A 20,221-nucleotide genomic window follows, 5' to 3' on the forward strand; every position below is an offset into this window, starting at 1 on the left:
ACCTTTGTGTTCAGTATGGAGTTTTGCAAACCAACCTATGTTCTATTAGATTGGTTCCTAAATAATCAGATTGGGCCTCAATCCAGATTACCTAATAATATTCATTAAGTACATGGCAAATTGTGACTCACTCTGATTGGCTAAAATCAAACTGATGGTGACCTGCAAGGATCAGAAGGTCACTATGTTGATGTTTGTGTTTAAATATTGTATTTTATTTTAAGCAGTCCATTTTCCGTAAGTGAATTGTGGCTGCTTTAAAAAAAACTTTGAAAGGTTTTTGTGAGAGCAGGCAGTGGTGCCTAAGAATACTTTCTACTTTCTATTAAACTTGTTTTTCCTTAATTTATAAAGGCAAGTGGTTTCGAGGAGTACTCCTTCCCCTTTATGAATGAGTTACCACCCCGACTTGGGTGGGTCATAGAATTTGCTATGATGTGTAACCACAATTGTAGTCACAAGCGAATGGTACACTGTGGCATGGGAAAATAATTTGGTTCCTGTCTGGAAACGTTTCCGGGTTGATCTTAAGGTATGGTCTCATATGCCGCTGTCTATATATGGTCCATCGACCATCTTCAAGATGGTCTCGCTCTCTCCCAATTACTGTATCAGTTGCAGAATTACCCCTACCCGATTTCCCCTAGATGGTTCAATCAGGTCAACGCAGCATTGGGTCAATTTCTATGGGCTGGGGAGCTGGACATGCTTCCTCTCCACTTATTGTGGAGGGCTGGCGACCTCTGATATACTCTCATATTACATGGCCTCACATTTACTGGTCTTAAATGAGTGGTGGTATGGGGATAGAGACGACCCTGCCTATGCTGTAGAACAACGTCTTATGGGGGATCTCTCCCTAGACACGATTCTATACTCAGCACCGGTACAGAGATCCTTGCCGTCAGCGGCCGAGGTAGTTTTCCAAATTTGGCGATAGGGCTTGCGGAGGATGGGGTGGTGAAACACACTGACATGGGAGACCCCCCTATGGAATAATGGCCGCTTGTCACAACTAGCTACTCTGCCAGGATTTGGTATCTCTACCATGGGTGACATTATGCGGGGGCCAAGCTTCATTTCTGTAAACAAGCCTGCAAATCTTGCTCTTATCTTGTCACATTTTCCGTGCAATCAAAGACCAAGATCAAATTTCATGTGCTGTTTTCTGAGTAAACTGAAAGATACCTGTGAAGCGACAACATAGATGCACAGAAATTCAGCAATTATGTGACAAACTGCACTCAAAGTGAATGGCTAGCATTTCAACAAACCCATAATTAATAACTATTCTGAAAGAGCAAGTTAAACATGTTTATTTAATGTGTTTTGTACTCATGGTGATTTGTTCAATCCATTGCACAGAACTTGCAAATTTTCAAAGGCATGATTTTAGACAAGGCCTGTATATTTGTTCTGATGTACAGTAGTGAATGCCTGCAGCTCGTGCTAGTGCCTCTGCTTGATGCTTTTAAAGCGTGTGTTTTTCTTTGTTCTTTGAAATAACGAGTGTGTAGTCTCAAACTTAGGGGTTTTATCAGTAAATTTTAATACCTGCTTTACACACTGCATCTTTCTGATCAGCTGGTCCCTGGTCCGCCACGGCAAGTGCCGGTTGAGCGGAGGGACCGAAAGCGATCTGCCAGCAGCACCTGACCAAAACATCACATTGGCCCCGCTACCTCCCGCCATTTAAACCCGAGCAGGGCGCGGACGCGCGCAGCGCCTCTTATCCACGGTAGTGAATGCCTGCAGCTCGGGCTAGTGCCTCTGCCTGATGATTTTAACCCCTTCTACGCTCATGACGAGCTCAGCTCGTCATGGGCGTAACCTGCGCTAGGCGGATGACGAGCTGAGCTCGTCACGTAACGTGGGTTTTTTTAAATCGCAGCGCGCAGCGCGAAAACCGCTAGCGCACATGCGGTTAAAACATGTGTTTTTCTTTGTTCTTTGAAATAACGAGTGTGTAGCCTTAAACTTGGGGCTTTTATCAGTAAATTTTAATACCTGCTTTACACACTGCATCTTTCTGATAAGCTGGTCCACGGTCTGCGACGGCAAGTGCCGGTTGAGCGGAGGCACCAAAAGCGATCTGCCAGCAGCACCTGCCCAAAACATCACATTGGCCCCGCCCCCTCCCGCCATTTAAACCCGAGCAGGGCGCGGACGCGTGCAGCGCCTCTTATCTACGGTAGTTAATACCTGCAGCTCGCGCTAGTGCCTCTGCCTGACGCTTTTAAAACGTGTGTTTTTCTTTGTTCTTTGAAATAACGAGTGTGTAGTCTCAAACTTAGGGGTTTTATCAGTAAATGTTAATACCTGCTTTACACACTGCATCTTTCTGATCAGCTGGTCCCTGGTCCGCCACGGCAAGTGCCCGTTGAGCGGAGGGACCGAAAGCGATCTGCCCAAGCACCTGACCAAAACATCACATTGGCCCGCTACCTCCCGCCATTTAAACCCGAGCAGGGCGCGGACGCGCGCAGCGCCTCTTATCCACGGTAGTGAATGCCTGCAGCTCGGGCTAGTGCCTCTGCCTGACGCTTTTAACCCCTTCTACGCTCATGACGAGCTCAGCTCGTCATGGGCATACCCTGCGCTACGCGGATGACAAGCTGAGCTCGTCACGTAACGCGGGTTTTTTTAAATCGCCTCGCGCAGCGCGAAAACCGCTAGCGCGCATGCGGTTAAAACGTGTGTTTTTCTTTGTTCTTTGAAATAACGAGTGTGTAGCCTTAGACTTGGGGCTTTTATCAGTAAATTTTAATACCTGCTTTACACACTGCATCTTTCTGATAAGCTGGTCCACGGTCTGCGACGGCAAGTGCCGGTTGAGCGGAGGCACCAAAAGCGATCTGCCAGCAGCACCTGACCAAAACATCACATTGGCCCCGCCCCCTCCCGCCATTTAAACCCGAGCAGGGCGCGGACGCGCGCAGCGCCTCTTATCTACGGTAGTTAATACCTGCAGCTCGCGCTAGTGCCTCTGTCTGACGCTTTTAAAACGTGTGCTTTTCTTTGTTCTTTGAAATAACGAGTGTGTAGCCTTAAACTTGGGGCTTTTATCAGTAAATTTTAATACCTGCTTTACACACTGCATATTTCTGATCATCTGGTTCCCGGTCCGCCACAGCAAGTGCCGGTTGAGCGGAGGGACCGAAAGCGATCTGCCAGCAGCACCTGACCAAAACATCACATTGGCCCCGGCCCCTCCTGCCATGTAAACCTGAGCAGGGCACAGACGCGGGCAGCGGCGCGCCGAAGGTGCGCCAAAGGCAAGCCCGTCTGCGCCCGTCCGCGCCTGACCATCGCCCAGCGCCATGACCCCTGCTCAATTTTGCCTTTCGGCCTCGGTAAGTTTACCGACATTATGTTGTGCTGCTCTAGCAAGGAATTGAGAGCCTTAAACCCCCTTACCTCGCAGGCCCATGGACTTCCCCTACAAATGGACCATCATCCTGTTAGTCAGCAATCACCTTTCCTCAACCGCAGTAGAGCGCGATCACGGACCGGTGTAAATGCCAAGACAGGGATCTCAGATGTCACCAGTACCCCTACAGCATTAAAAGCTCTGTACCTTAATGCAAGATCTGTGCCCAAGCATGCATTAGAACTCTGGAGTCTGATGGAGGCAGAGCTGCCTGACATTTGCTTCATCACGGAGACATGGCTTCACAGTCAGGCCTCCCTCGACGTTACAATAGCTTTCCCTCCCCAATATCACCTATTTAGACAAGATAGGGAGGTCGGGAGAGGAGGTGGCATCGCAATCGCAACCAAAGTCCCCTGTGTGATTAATGTTCTAGAATCCTGCACCATGCCTACATTAGAGATACTGGTATTCAGACTGGTAACCCCAGACACTGAAACCTGGGAGGAGCTCTGGTTTATAGACCCCCTGGTCCAAAACCCAAATTTGTTAACCAGCTGTTAGACACTATAGCATCTCATGTACTTGCAGTTGACAATTTTTAATTAATTGGGGACTTTAACTACCATGTGAATTTAGTGTCAGACCCCGACACCTGCCACTTAACCCAAGCAATGAATACACTTGGGTTAACACAGAGGACAGAGGGTCCCACACACCTAGCTGGTCACACGCTAGATCTAATATTTACAAATTGAACCAAATTGACAACCGAAACCCCAGTTCCTCTACTATGGACCGACCACTACCTATTGAAGTTTGACTTGTCCATAAACCTTAATAGGAAACTAGACCCCAAGAGTAATACTCTAATTCGTCCTTGGTGTAAACTTACCCCTGAAGTGTTTCACATGTACTTTAAGCCTCCTCAGATTTCTTCTTTAGGGACAGTGGAATAGGCCACAAATATGCTGGAATCAGCTATTGTGGCTGCTCTGAACAAAGCGCCCCACTGTCTAAAGTAAGAGTCAAAAGTAAAGCCTCTCCATGGTTCACAGCTGCACTGAAAATTGACAAGCAATTAAGTAGAGCAGCTGAACGTAAGTGGAGAGCTACAAAAACTGACGAGAATTGTAAGTCATATAGGTACTTTCACTGTAATTACAAAAACATTATTAAATTAGCAAAGAAGTCTTATCTTACCCATAGAATGAATAAATAATGCTGCTCAATCAAGCAAGGACCTCTATAAAATATTAAAAGAATTCACCGCTCCTTTTTGTGGAACAATCCTCCTTTCTTACCTCCCAAAAGTGGGTAGATTCCATAACACTCTTCTTCGATAACAAAATTAAAACCATCTATTCTTCTTTGCCCCTTGATGTTTCAGACTCCTATTATTCAATCAATGACCTGTCTCTGCTGGCGTCGCCATCGGAAATAATAAATGTCCCTGTGCTCATAGAATTTGACCCCATAACTACTACCGAAGTATTAGAAAGCCTGACAAAAATCAAATCAGGCTCCCCTGTTGACCCTTTCCTCCCTCGAGCCTGCACCAAGCTTATGCCTTTATTCACCAATGTTCTAACTCAAATCTTGAACATGTCGCTACAACAAGCTAAGGTTCCTCTGAAATGGAAACAAGCTCATATCAAACCCATCCTCAAGAAACCTTCAGCAGATCCTATCCTTCCGGCCAACTACCGTCCAATCTCTCTCTCGCCTTACTTTGGGAAGGTGTTAGACCACCTTATTAATAAACGGCTCACTGTTCATTTGGAGAAACACGGTCTACTTGACTCCTCACAATCTGGCTTCCGGGCCTCCCATAGTACGGAGACTGCGGTCATTGAGATCGTCGACAATATAAGGTTTTCCCTGGAGAAAAAGGAATCGGCAATCCTGGTTCTCCTGCATCTGTCTGCCGCCTTTGATACCATCTCCCACAGCATTTTGAAACATCGTCTGTGGGAGGTGGGTATCAGAGGAAAAGCCTTTGCCTGGTTTGAGAGCGATCTGGCTGACAGGTCTACCACTGTGGTCGCCGACTCAATGACCTCCTGTAGTTACCCGGTAACTGTTGGGGTTCCCCAGGCCTCAATACTCAGTCCTATGTTGTTTAACCTTTACCTTACTCCTCTAGCTGGTATCATCAGAGCACACAGCTTTGAGACCGTGTCCTACGCTGACGATACCCAATTATTGGTCACTTGTGACTCTGACCTCGTCAGTACCCAAGCCCGCTTTAAGAGCTGTATGGTTCAAATCAACAAATGGATGAGTGCAAACAAGTTACAACTAAATAGCAGCAAATCAGAAATTATCTTGTTTGGAAGGGCCGAGAAATTTTGGTCACCGGAGTGTTGGCCCCCAGAACTAGGCATGTGCCCTCTTCCTAAATGATCTGTACAAAATCTGGGGATTACCATTGACAATTCTTTGTCCTTGAAACCCCATGTTAATCAGGTCTGTTATGGGATTCTGCGTAATCTTCGCAAAATTTTCAAATGGCTACCCACGGAAGCAAGGAAACCGCTGGTGCAAGTTCTTGTTATCAGCCGTTTAGACTACGGTAATGCCTTTCTTATAGTTTTGAATGATGATCTGCTGACTAAGCTCCAGATTCTTCAGAATACGGCGGCAAGGCTGGTCCTTAATCTCCCTCGGAGAGCTCCATCTGCCCCGAATCTTCAGACCCTCCACTGGCTTCCAATTCGTCAAAGATGCCAATTTAAAATTCTAAGTCTTGTTCACAAATCAATGTACGGGGTTGGCCCACACTACCTGAAAAATAAATTTAAATGGTAATTACCTGGTAGAACTTTAAGGTCATGCTCCAAACCGTATCTTGTTCAGTCCCGTATTCGAACCTCACGTAATGGAGGTCGCGCCTTCTCATATCTGGCCCCCTTACTATGGAACAAACTACCCAAACACATTTCTTCCACAACCTACCACGAATGTTTCTGCAAGACTTAGTAGCCACTAGTCGCGGATTGCTGTCTGACCTACCGTCTTCATCTGCTGCTTGCGCCATGAGACCTCACAGTGATTTGTGCACTATATAAGAACGTTTGACATTTGACATTTGACACAGGGAATTGCATTTGTACTTACAATACTCAACACTAAATTCCGGCTCCATTTTGCGGCAGCACGCAGTGCTACGTTTGAAGGAGAGGCAAAGATAATGCAGGTCAAGCTGCCTGGACGGAGCAGCCTCTTCACGCTCACTAATTTCCAATATTCACTCTCAAGCATGCAATACCAATAACCTGCTTTGTTAAATTTCCTCTAGAAATCCAACGCTGGACGCATTTATCTTTTTCTTCCCCTGGTTTGTGTTTATATAATAATGCTACTCAACACCACATAATTCAACTCTAACTAATTACACTCTACTCAATACCACATAAATACATCCCACATCAATACACTCTACGCCACATACCAATAATCCACATAAATATATTCCACCCCATGCCACATAACTACACTCAACATAATTTCACTCAACGCCACACAGGTCCATGTCGCACAATTCAGCTTCACACAATTCCATTCCATACCACATAATTACACACCAAACCACATAAGTCTACTCCACAACACAATTTTACTACAGACCACATATCCAATCCACAACACAGAATTCCTCATCATGCCACAAAATTGAACATCCTACCAAATAATTCTTTTTTGTGGTCTCAAACCTGGAATTTTGTTATTTGCAGGGATTGCGATCCCAAAGAGCTTTGTGCATGAGACCCCATGTGTCTTTCTTACAACAAATGTCTCAATTTACCAAGAAGGATACAGTTACGTGGTTTTGAACTACTTTTCTCAAACCTGCCACATTCCATGTCAATAAAGTATACTAGCCAGGATGTGGACAGTTCTGTTTTTTTTGGTGTGCAATAAACAAGATGGTTGCTAGGAATAATATCTGGTGTTACTTGCATGTGCATTAGCTAACCAACTCCAATCCCGAGCTTTTCTTTGATCAAGACTGAGCAAAAAAGTTAATTCCCTTCCTGTCTATAGTTATGCCTACTTGACATATTCCAAGTGCTGTCCTTTGCATTGAATATCTGGCGGCACATGACTAACTAGAAATCACACCCCTCTAATTTAACTTAAAATCTTGACAAATGAGCACTAGGCGGCAGTATTTGTACTTCTTCATTGTTGATTGAAATGCCCATTGTCCAAGGATTTCCCTTTTTTCATAAACCAGATCAGCAACTTCCCTTGAACTTCAATTTGTCAAGGTATGTTCTCTAGCAGAATCATCTTTTATGGTGGCTAATTCAATAGAGCATATCCTCTAATGTAAGATTGTTCAATTCCAGGACGTGACTGAGCTGCTAAATTATTTTATTGTGGTTTAATTAAGCTATCCTGTTTTTGATTTAAACCTATAATAATAGTTAAAAATGCTTCTGAGAGGGAAATAGCCCTCATCAGTGTAAACACCTGCACAAATAAAATGACAATAAAAGAAAGGATTGTGAGAGAGAAAGAGCCATTTTAATTTCTCTCTGAAGGGACTACCACAATGTAACTTTGTTATTCAAGGTAACGGTAAGAAAGACTGCTCTGAGATTGTTCTGCTTGAGTTTTCCTGTTTAGGGATTAGGAATGTTGTTTTAGGGAAATAAATATTGTTTCTTCTTCCTTTTATTTCCTCCAGTTTTGTGTGCTTGGATTAAAGGTGCAGGGTTTAGATACATTTTTTGGGTATGGTCTAATTATTTTAAACTATAGAGAATCTGGGAACATAAACATTATTTATTTTCTTTTGGAAATGTTTAATTCTTTCACTGACAGGTGAAATGGCTGGCTCATGCGAATCTTGGCCAATATGCACTGTCACATTTACGCACGGACGCCAAATGGGTAAAACACTTTGATAGATCAAGCCCCTCTTCTTTTAACAAGTCAGTATTTATAGCAGGTCAACAGCCAAACATCCCACGCTTTACATATTTGATGTAAGATGCAGTCACAGGTACCTGTGAAAAGTGTGCTGCTACCATGCACCTGGGTTAGTGGTGAAAACATGATACAAGTCTTTCCACATACCAACAAAGTTCATAGCTGCAAGGTCACAATGTTACATGTGATATTTTCAGCAAACCCTGGCTATTTACCCAACTGCACTTTACTGCTGGGGTTTTGGAGCCAGTAGTTACAATGTTAATAGGATAATTTCAAGTCCCCGATAACAATGTGATGTCTGTTAAAAGGTCAGGGCTGACTTAAAGCAAGACAGTTATCATGGGGATTATACAAGGTAACGGCAAGAAAGACTGCTCTGAGATTGTTCTGCTTGAGTTTTCATGGTTAGGGATTAGGGATGTTAAGGGATGTTGTTTTAGGGAAATAAATATTGTATCGTCTTCCTTTTGTTTCCTAAAGTTTTGTGTGCTTGGATTAAAGGTGCAGGGTTTAGAAGCATGTTTTGGGTCTGGTCTAATTATTTTAAACTGTAGAGAATCTGGGAACATTAAAAACATGTATTTTCTTTTGGAAATGTTTAATTCTTTCACTGACTGGTGAAATGGCTGGCTCATAAGAATCTTGGCCAATATGCACTGTCACATTTACGCACAGACACCAAATGGGTAAAACACTTAGATACAGCAAGCCCCTCTTCTTTTAATAAGTCAGTATTTATAGCAGGTCAACAGCCAAACATCCCAGGCTTTACATATTTGATGTAAGATGTAGTCACAGTTACCTGTGAAAAGTGTGCTGCTACCATGCACCTGGGTTAGTGGTGAAAACATGATACAAGTCTTTCCACATACCAACAAAGTTCATAACTGCAAGGTCCCAATCTTGCATGTGGTATCTTCAGCAAACCCAGGCTATTTACCCTACTGCACTTTACTGCTGGGGTTTTGGATCCAGTAGTTCCAATGTTAATAGCATAATTTCAAATCCCTGATAACAATGTGATGTCTGTTAAAAGGTCAGGGCTGATTTAAAGCGAAACATTTGTCATAGGGACACATGGAAGCTATGAATGTCACACAACAGCAATACCACCTTAATGTAGTCAGCCAAAATGTGCAGTAAAACAGCGGTGAGCATTAATAAAGTATCATGTTTCACATTTCACGTTACATGTTTCGAATCCAGGCCTACAAATTATTCTGGTGTAATTCAAAATTTAAAGGTACTATGTTGTTGGCAGGGTTAATCCCCCCCTAAGATGTGATGATATTCAATAAGGAGTAGGTGAACGATGCCCAACTGTAGTCAGGAATTTGTTTAGTAAAACATTTGAATAGGGAACAACTCTTACTTTTTAAACTATTAATAGAGCCCTGGCCGTGTGAATGTGAGAAGTAATGAGATGTGTCAGAACTCAACAGATAGTCGCTCAAGAAGCCATTTGGTAAATGTAGTAACTCACAAGGTTGGGTTACAATGTAAAATGAAGAAAAACGTAGTTTTGTTGGAGACAAGGATGGAATTCTCGGAATTCCAAGATGGCGACAAGATCCTGCTCTCTGGTTTGGCTCCAGTCTTGCAAAATGAGATCCTGCAATAGAATGTTCTGTGCGCTCACCCTCAGCTTAGCGCACTTCACTTGAGAAATTCCAAAGAGCAACAGTGTACTTAGTTCTCGCCACAAAGGTTTAGTCAGAGGAGAGTCAACCTCTTACTTTCATTTGGTTTCCCCACGTTTCAATGTAAACTAGTGTCTCTCCTTTGAGTTGCTAAGTTTCGATGGGTCATAAGTGCGGATCCTTGGTCGGAGCACGCAGTGTCTCAGCTCAGAGCATGCGTTCTTCCACAGGAAAAGATGATAAGTGAATTGGCTTCCCGAGCTTTTTCCCCACCTCCTAAGAAGTGTCAGCACAAGTCGTAAATGCTAGTCTGCAAGAGACGAACAAAATAAGACTAGCCTGAAAAGAAACAATACAAACTATGAAGGCACAATAATAAGACAAGAGAAATCCTTAGAATTTACCTGAAATCCAGAGCTGTGTTCTTCGGTCTTCCAAGTTTTGAAGAGAAACATGCAAGTACCTAAAAAGAGAATGAAAAAGATCGTTACTAATGACATATTGTATAGAGTAAAATGTACATATGAAGAGAATCTAGTTGTCAACATCATCCAGTGACTTAACCAGTTTAATAATAGTGAAATAGAAAGAGGAGAAAAACTCTATGTAAGATTTAGAATAAACTGCATTTATTGTTATTGTTACATAAGATATTAAAGTAGAGTAATGCAGAATGTTGTTTTACAACTACAAAGAGATCCTTTTAGGGTTTTTCAAGGAAAAGAGTATCATAACAAAATTGAGAACAAAGGTGCGAGCAAGAAGAAAAGACAACTGTCTCTTCTTCCAATCCCCATCCCCTTTCCCCCCTCTGGACTGAACCGTTATCTGAGTGTTAATAGAGGACAGTGCCTTTCAGAGAGGGGGGCTTTTGGGAACATTTGACATTCTTTTCCTGTGCTGAATTTTTGAGGCCTTGACAAGATGTGAGAAACGGTAATGAGATGTGAGTAGACAATAAACAGACTTTCTATGTTGAAAACAGTATAACATAAATCCATTGGACACACTCTTACTGGGAAGCCACTACATATCCTGCATTTCTTCTATAAATTAACGATGTGCTTTTTAACAATCAATGCAAAAATCAACATGTTTTGTAAACAATGGAAAAATAAAGTTTGGAAAACACTGTTAAAACACCACTGAAATCCACTGAAATCCACAATAAATAAACTCTGAAAACAGGACAGCCTAGGTTTAATACATCTTTCCTAACTTAAGACACATATTCTGGCCTAAAACACACTCATCGATCTCTGTACCTCCTGCGATTTCCTAATTACTGATCCCTGGTTAGTACCTAACCATTTCCTAGCTGGAACTGTTGTTGTAAAATTATGGGAGATGGCCCCATATATAGAACACAAGATGGGGTAAATTTAAAATTTAGTGGCGTAAGGACTTAAAGCCTTAGAAAATTAAGCTCCCAGGGGGCTGCTGTTTTGATGGGCTCAATACTTAAACTCTTATAGTCTTTGGCACACAGGGTTAAACGAGGGCGCAATGTGTCTACTTTGAGTCAAGCTGCAAAATCTACTCGAGAAACAGCCCTCTGACCACAACTGCTTGCAACCACCAGCAACCGCCCACTTTGGAAAATTACGCTGGGGTCGCCAAATCCCACTTACGCTTGCCAATTAGCAATTCTGGAGCCTAGCTGGAATGAATTCTGCCACACAGCAATTGGTGGAATTTGTTCAGAACTATGTGTTACAAGAGTAATGTGGAGTCGCAAAATTCCGTCAATTCTGCAGGCAAAAAGAAACATTCCACCCACCCCTATTTAAAATACAGGTTAACCATTCAAAGGATGCCACCAGCATCCAACATCTCCTCTCTAATTCACTCATCTCCACTCCACAAGAGCTGCAACGGGTATGCACTTAAACTGGGGTAGGAGGAAGACGTTGAAGGTGTTTTAAACAAGTATAGAAGTTACAGCCCCTGATGAAGTGACTCAAGCAAATGATTTCAAATATGTGCTCCTGATCCCACTCTTCTTTTAAGTACAGGTCAACCAATCATATTGCATCTTCAGCGTACTGGCAGATCCCTTCTATTTTACTCTTCATCACCCCACAAGAAGTCCAACACAGGACCAGATTTACATATGGAGTAAGCAGCACCTCCTGAAGTCAATAAAAAATATATAAAATAAGGATGAGGCATTCAACTTATCTAGCAACCTCACATTACTACCACAATCATCTCAGGAACTGTGATCTACTGCTATCTACATACATGTGTACCTGTAGCAGCATTTTCCTGCAAAGGGCTTGACCTTATGTTAACACAATGTTGCTTTTAGTCAAGGAAATGAAGGTCTGACCCTCTCACCTTTGAGGGAGTAGAGCACTGCGCCCACTCTTTCTCTCTCTCCCCCCGATTTTTATCAATACTTTACTGACCTTAACACTACTTTATTTTCCGGGAGTTTTATATAGCGCAAACTCGAAGGTATCAGAGCGATTTACATGAGCACCAGTCACGTTACAGATGAACACATTAATTTTGTTAGGCACAGGAAGATTAAGTGATTTGCCAGAATCACAGGATGTTGAGCGTCCCTGCCAAGACTTGAGCCCAGTTCCCCAGCTTCGAGGTCGACTGCTCCAGCGGGTAGGCCACATCCTCTAATGTCTGTAATTGTGCCTGTGGGCCTTCATTTGGGTGTGACAAATGTATCAGGCTCAAGAGTAACCCAAAGCATGTACAGATCAGTGCGACATACTTACTTTAAAGACATAAAATTATAACTAAAATCCCGTCCAACTTGAGTGACATTTTAGCATTTATTTTTCACCAACAAATAACTACACAACTCCTTTCTATTTTGCTTTACGAAGATGGTTCAATGCAAGATATTAACTGCTGCCACTTGCATGGTACTTTCCCGCTTTGGTTCCTGATGTGTGTACAGACATGTTTTTGTTTTGCCGAATGCAACGTTGTATAGGTTTTACATACTAGAGTGGAGAGACTCTGCCCTATTCCCCTCCCATAGACTCAAACTGATACCCCTAAGCAGCCTCTAGCTGCCCTCTCTGTAAAGCTGTAAAGAACGCTCCTTTGCTGTTCATGGGATAATGTATTTGTGTTGTCTTTAATATTGTATGGTAAAAGCTGCAGCTTCAGATGTCCATGAGCAAAGCAGAGGAGGAGACCAAGCAGAATCTTTGAGGTTGCAGGAGGCAGGAAGATAGGAATTTAGATGAGTTTGTCAACAACTTCTACCCTTAAATATCTGTTTAGTTATATTTCTATCCATGATGTCTCACAGTGCAACAACAATGACAGCTAGTGACTGCAGGTGGCATTGCAGATGGCAGTAAAATGGTTAAGTTAGAGGGGCCTAGTGGTCTTATATACATGCATACCCCTCCTTGCCCCTCCCCAACCACACACACAACTATTCCTAGAGACACCACTGGGTTACCTAGCGCCCTTGTAAATAACCATATGAATAACAGCCCTGCCCAGGTTTTGATTGAACATGTGATTGATAAAACCTGCAGCGATCCCATAATAATGCTTATAAGTCACATTAACACAACTCAAAGTAGATAAAATGTCATTACCATATGTGTTCAACTTTATGGAAGAGAGGAACATCTGGCTAAATAACTTGCTACAGGCCAGATAATTATATACTCCTTGGGTGGTGCTACATACCAAGTTAGCTATATTTTATTTATTAGGCGCAGGTGTTATTTTGTCTACTTCTTTTTGCATGTCACTGATGTTTTGTGATAACAAAATTCATATTTGATATTTTATCGATGTCAACAAATTACTAACATTGACTTTTGATGCTGCAAAAGAACTACTGGCAGCTGGAAAAATTGGACATAAATACCTTACTTTACCAAATTTAGAATGGTGCGAGGTGCAAGTTAATAGTATCTTGGCACCTCAGATGATGTTTAAGGAAAAACAGACACAATAGGATTTCCACTTCACACTAACTACTACCTTTGAGACATGGTAGCCAATCTTCATGTAGATGCAACAATGTGTTAGTCTGTGTAACGTGCAACTTTTCTTTTTCTGTTGACCCGACAGGAAACCGATTTTGAAAAAGATAGCATCCACCGTGGTTTCCAGGAACTTATTTCTGCAATCAACGCTCCCAACAGGGCCTACCTGCTTAAAACTGCCAACAGACTCTTTGGGGAGGCGAGCTACAACTTTCTGAGCGTAAGCTGGGCTGGTTCACTAAGGGAGGGATAGCTGCAATTGTTTAGCGAAGATAATATCAGAATTGTCTCTTGATTAATGCTGCAAAAAATTGCCTGAGCAATCCAGTCCATTACCTTTCAATTCATTTGCTGACCTGACAAGAATTTCCTGGTGAGTTTTTTAACGTAATTGTTAGCTTCAACAACACAGTTAAAACAATTAAGCAGTATAGTTGGCATTAAAAGGCATTTTCTTTTGCATCAAATTGGTAACAAAAAACTTATCATTATCCGGCCAAGTTTCTCGGGTACCATATTCATGTCCCCTCGTTACCCTTACTTTTAGTTATGGCTGCTCATGTTGACTCCTACCATTTCTGAGTCGTCACATTCGCATCCAGATCTCTAAGGCCCATCTCTCTCTGCCCTATATTCTCCACTTTTTTTTTAGTTAGTATTCTGGTTTATCATAGTTTACATCAGCATTATTTTGTATCTCCCAACTGTGCTTTGGTCGTTAGTGTCTATTGTTTCTTCATGGCGGCCTTGTGTCTAGGGACTCTAATAACCTGCTCAGCATCGACAACAGTTCTTCAAGGTCTTCTGTTTTTCATTGTGTTGAATCTACTTCATGTGAAACAGAGAATGCAGTTCCCAATTCAACCATGTATTCAGCCTAGGACTGCAGACATGGTGCCTGTGGGCGCAACCAGCGTATTGCTGTTCTTTTTAGAGATAAGGGGCCCGATTCACAGAATTAACTTAAGACAAAATCCTAAACTTACTACTTTTGGAATTCACAGAATGCACTTACTACTTTTGCTATTCACAGAATGGATTTACGACTATAACTTTACGTCCGCACTCGGGTCGGAGATTCCGGCCCAGAGGAGGAGCTTCCGGTCTGGAGTAGTCGTAAATCCATTCTGTGGAATGCCCAATGTTCTCAACTTAGACAACTTAAACTTTATCTTTTCCCTTTTAGATCTTGGCACACCAGTAGGCATACTCTAATGGAGAGTTGACAAAGGAAGGGCTGCAAGTGACCTTTAAAAGTTGTGTGGCAAGCCTCAGCCATCCCGCCCCACCAACCCACCTGCTCCTCTTTACCAGGCACACATACAAGCAGTCAGGAAAACCCAAACAACATGCTTATTCATTCACACACTCACTCAAACACATGCACACATTCTCAAATGCGCACGCCGCACACATGAACGCTCAGCCAGAGTTTCCCCTCCCCCACATTTACATCTCGGTGGCTCTGCAAATCTCAGTCTATTCCCTCATGCCCCCATCTTAGATGTAGGCTAGAGCAGCAATAAGTGAAAGGAGGGAGCTGCTGGCCACAGTGACAGCAGCCACTTGGTGCTAGCCGCAGCAGGGTGCAGGAGGCAGACAGTTCTTGTTTAGAACTCTCTGCCTCCTGAACTCTGCAGACCCACCACCAACACGAGAAGTTTGTGTCTCAGGTAAGAGGGCAGAGAAACATGACAGGAACAAGGGCAGGGTCACGCTCAAGAACAATCTATGCCTCTCAGTTTGTCTCTCCCAGATGCAGCCTCCTCCTCCTCTCATTGGCTATTCTTCGGAATCAACATCCAATGAGTGGAGGAGACCAGACCTGGGTGGCAGAACTAAGCGCACATCATGGATCTCTTATTGTGAGCCATGTCATAAGTGTTACATATGGCTGCACCTACCTGCTCTCACTGCTGCTTTACAGGCACACACTGCACACTGAGAAAATTGGGTGATATTAAAGTTATCCATGTCTCATGCATAGTGTATGTCTACACTGCTTTGCTGACCTTTCACTGCAGGACTAGGCAGTGTGTGATCACAGAACAAGAATGACAAGCTCCCCTCCTTCTTCAATTCTAGTGGGCAAACTCCCCTAACACTTCAATTGATGGGCTCCTATGGACATAGCAGAGGGACCAACAGCCTGAAGAAGCATGTTAATACATGAGTACAAATAGTAATGAACTCCTATCCCTACAGTGGCCTCATTATAGGAAGGAAGTGAGTTTGCGCAGCCACCAATGGTGGTCCACTCCACATTATCTTTAAGCAATCTTTACTTTAAACTCAAGGTTGCATGTGTTCATAAAGAGTGAATTATAACAGTAAAGACACCTAGCTACAAAAGTAGCAAACACTTATATGTTCATGTTTAATTTCTACTCCTCAAATTAGTTAATTGGTCCCCGCTTTTTACTCTTATGGCCCAATGGTCAGCAGATAGGTGGTTTATCGACAAGAATTGCAAAGTTTTAGCATGTAAAATCAATCCTAGTTCCTACTGCTTTCAAGCGTATTGGAGACTTCTGATATCACGCTTGCCTTATCATATTGTACTGCAGAATTTATATAGTGATTTACACTCCTGATAAAGCCACATCCAGCTAGTGTTGGCCGTAGCTGGTCAATGCTGTCACAACATTTTCTATGAAATCAGGATAAGTTATGCCACCTAGGCTTAGAGTTATTGATATCAAATAATTTCCTTATTGGATTACATGATGTTTTCCAATCCACAGCTACATTTATCTTCCAGTGAACTGTCTTAATATATGTGGTATACCATGTTTCTTGCACTTTAGGAATATTCCTATTCCATTGAGAAATTCTACAATGCCAAGATGCAGATTGTTGACTTCATAGGAGCCGCAGAAGATGCAAGAAAAGAGATTAATTCCTGGGTTGAAGGTCAGACTGAGAGTGAGTAGCGTCAGTATCTTCCATCTTTGCTGCAAACAATACATGTGATTATTTAGTACATATCTGTCAACCTCTTGGCTCTTGAATGAGGATGGTCACATTAAAGTGAATGAAAGTAAACCATTTTAGGATGATGATGCAGATATGCAAAATGGGTGACCTTAAAAAACACGCTGCTTTTAAGGAAGGTGATTATAAATAAAAAGAGGGTGAGCTTGAATTTTCTCAATAGTCAATAGCATTTGTTGGGTATGAGTCTCAGGTTTTCCCACAAACAATGCAGTGTACCTAGCTAAAAGGACGGGGCACTGGCAGTGGCTTTTGAATGGGAGAGGTACTGGAGAAGGGTTGCAGTGTTAGAGATAGAGGGATCTCAAGTTCTGTTAAAAGTAAATAACGTTCTTGATGGCATACATATATACAACGAGACATATGCGGATTACTACCAGACCAACATACTCACATGCATGAACACACATACGTTCCCACACATAAGCACATATGCATGCACACACACTAACAGCATTCCTACATTTTGCTTATTTAACAGTTATGTCATTTGGGAGAACTAACAGCAGTCCTCCCACCAGAATTACAGAAACTGCCTGCCTTTGGTATAACTTTCATCCACCTTCATGCAGCAATCTCTCCACTGACCTTTACAGAACTTAACTGTCACCTCCTCTATCGTCTTCCACCAACTCAAATCTTCAGCACAAAATAGCTGTTCTCAACCATGTTAGCATTTCGATACCGGCAAACAATCAACTATACATACATTCAATGCTTTTTGTCACATTTTACTCCTGCATTTTATAGAGCCAATCCATACATGTATTATATTTGTGTTTTTCATCTGCCATATCTAGACATACTTAATTTCCTTTAGCGTACTTGTACTGTTTTATGAACATGTTATTTAACGTCCATCTTATGTTTACTTAAAGGTAAAATTCAGAACCTTCTGCCACTGGGCTCTATTGATGCACTTACCAGATTGGTCCTTGTGAATGCCATCTACTTCAAGGGAAACTGGGCAAATAAATTTCCAGAACAAAATACAGAAGAGAAAATATTCAGACTAAGTAAGGTACAGTAAACTCCTCAAACATTTTCAGTAAAATAAGCAAAGACAATATGTATTGTCAAACCTGTGAAGAAAGCTGTTTAGTGAAATACATACAAAATTACTGACCAGAGATCATAGGACAATTATGTCAATCTTTGGTAAAAGATAATTGATCATTTGGTGATGTTGTCCGGTTCTAGGGTGCAAGCATCGGACAAGAGCGGCAAAAGTGTGGGTGTATCTGTAGAAAACCCAGAGCATCAATGTTTTTGAAGAAGTAAAATCATGCATTTCCTTGCCTTCATAATAATGTTTTATTATGAACATGTCAATATCTGAATGTGCCTCAAGATCTTCTGATACGATTTACTCTGGGACTTAGATTTAATTTTTATATTAACTGAAAGACTATGTTAGTCCAAACATGCCTGCTATGTTTCATTTATTTTTTTAAGCCAGATTTTTAGGATCCAGACATTTCACCGTTTTCTGCATGTATCCTTGTTTTAAAGCTGCCATGGCAAACTGTGAATTTAAAAAAACTGGGAGGTTCAGCACTTGTTTGCATTGGTGTATCTACTCCACTTCTTTCATTTGTTCTTTAGACCCTTCCACTAATCCTCATTGACTGGTTTTGCTTAAAGTAACAGTATCAATCAAGTGCTTTTGCTTCCATTCACTTGCATTGGGAAAAACATCTATAAAAATTAGATGGGCTTTATTTGACACTTTTCATTAGGACCACAGCGGATATCAGGTATTAACTCAGCTTGGCTCTTACCCCCTCCCACTACCCAAAAGATATCTTAAGCAGCAATGTCCCCTGTTGGATAAGGGCCAAGATGAAGATTGATCTGTCTGTCTTTTTTCTTAGTTACCAGGCAAACAGGGGCATCAATCATGGGCATGGATTCACCAAAATGCCAAGTGTAGCAAAAGAGACATAACATAGCCTTTGATACCCTTTGAGGGATAAAAAAGAGCTCTGATGGATTTCCAGTAGAATTGTAGTATATGTGCCAAGATTTGCATGCTTCCCAGTTTCTTACTTTGTACTGTCAAAGAAGTCTGCTCACATGCTTACATGAAATCTTAAAATGCTTATTAATAAAAGGAAAACACAATTTGTGATACTTTACAGTGAATTACAGAAATGGTTGACAAGAGGATCCCCCAGCACATGTGAACCTGAAATACTAAATGCACAAGTACTCAGGCTAAGATAATACATTTTCATACGCAGGGATCCAATGGAGATCACAAAAAGGAAACAAAGGGAGGCCTGGCATATGTCGGATAGTAATATTCGACCTTGACCTTTGAAAAGACACAAAAATGTAAACTTTCAGAGCTGAGCAAGTGACATGAACATTTCCTGCTTACACATGCCTGGTTAGGCTGGCTTTTTAGGCAGTCTGGCACTGTCAGATGGGACAGTTTGAAAGGGCCAGTGTGTCAGACATTTTATGGTCCCATGGGCTGTGATGGGGCCAAAACAACAACCCACACACTGGCACTTTGAAGCTGGCCCATCAGGAAGTGAGAGACTGCTATACCACCTCATGTTGAATGAGCTTTATTAGCAACAAAATTGCAAAGAGAAAATACAACATTACCTTATGCAATAACAATTAATGAGACTGATATTTTACAGCAGAAGAGAAAGCTGTTTACAATTTTTAAAACAAGAAACTATGGGGAAAAGGTAGGAAGGAAAAAGTAAGGACTAGAGTACAAAACAAAAAACATCATATAACTGAGGATTGGTTAAAATATTACAATGATATATAGTAACTTAAACAATTAAGAAAGTACATAAATGTCCATAGTAATTAAGGGTAATGAAAAAGGGAATATAGAGAGAGCATTGATGGGGGCTAAAATATTCAGAATAATTGTGATTTAATTGTTGTTTTGCAACTTTATTCAAATAGGAATTTAGTGGTGACAAAAATAAGTCTCTGTTCATGTGTGGTATGTAAGAAGAGGCAAATGTAACATCTAACCTATGGTAGTGACAAATATTATTCCACCATGCTGTGATTGAAAGTTTTGAGGATGATTTTCAGTTTAATGTAATCTGTTGAAAGGCCAAAGCCAACATGAGGTCAAATAAACCTCGATGACAAAAGGGTAAGCTCAAGGTGTCAGAAAGACTACCAAGAAAAAATGATACGATTGACAAGGGGGAGTGTAAATTAAAAATAAATGAGATACAAGACCAAACATACTTCTAAACCTTGGCAGTGTGAGGGCAAGTGAATAAGAGTTGCAGTAAGTCTGCTAAAGGTTG

General features: G+C 41.8%; 1 protein-coding gene across 2 annotated transcripts in view; it reads left to right on the forward strand.

The window, feature by feature from the left end:
* Positions 1 to 20,221, forward strand: part of LOC144829154 (leukocyte elastase inhibitor-like) — a 105,183-nt gene that overhangs the window by 54,967 nt on the left and 29,995 nt on the right. For both annotated transcript variants that reach the window (XM_078687999.1, XM_078688000.1), the window contains exons 5-7: positions 14,020 to 14,154; positions 16,742 to 16,859; positions 17,807 to 17,949. In XM_078687999.1, coding sequence (XP_078544125.1) covers positions 14,020 to 14,154; positions 16,742 to 16,859; positions 17,807 to 17,949 — 396 coding nt within the window. The remainder of the gene's footprint in view (positions 1 to 14,019; positions 14,155 to 16,741; positions 16,860 to 17,806; positions 17,950 to 20,221) is intronic.

The sequence above is a fragment of the Lissotriton helveticus genome, chromosome 4_1, assembly GCF_964261635.1.
Source record: "Lissotriton helveticus chromosome 4_1, aLisHel1.1, whole genome shotgun sequence".
NCBI lineage: Eukaryota > Metazoa > Chordata > Amphibia > Caudata > Salamandridae > Lissotriton > Lissotriton helveticus.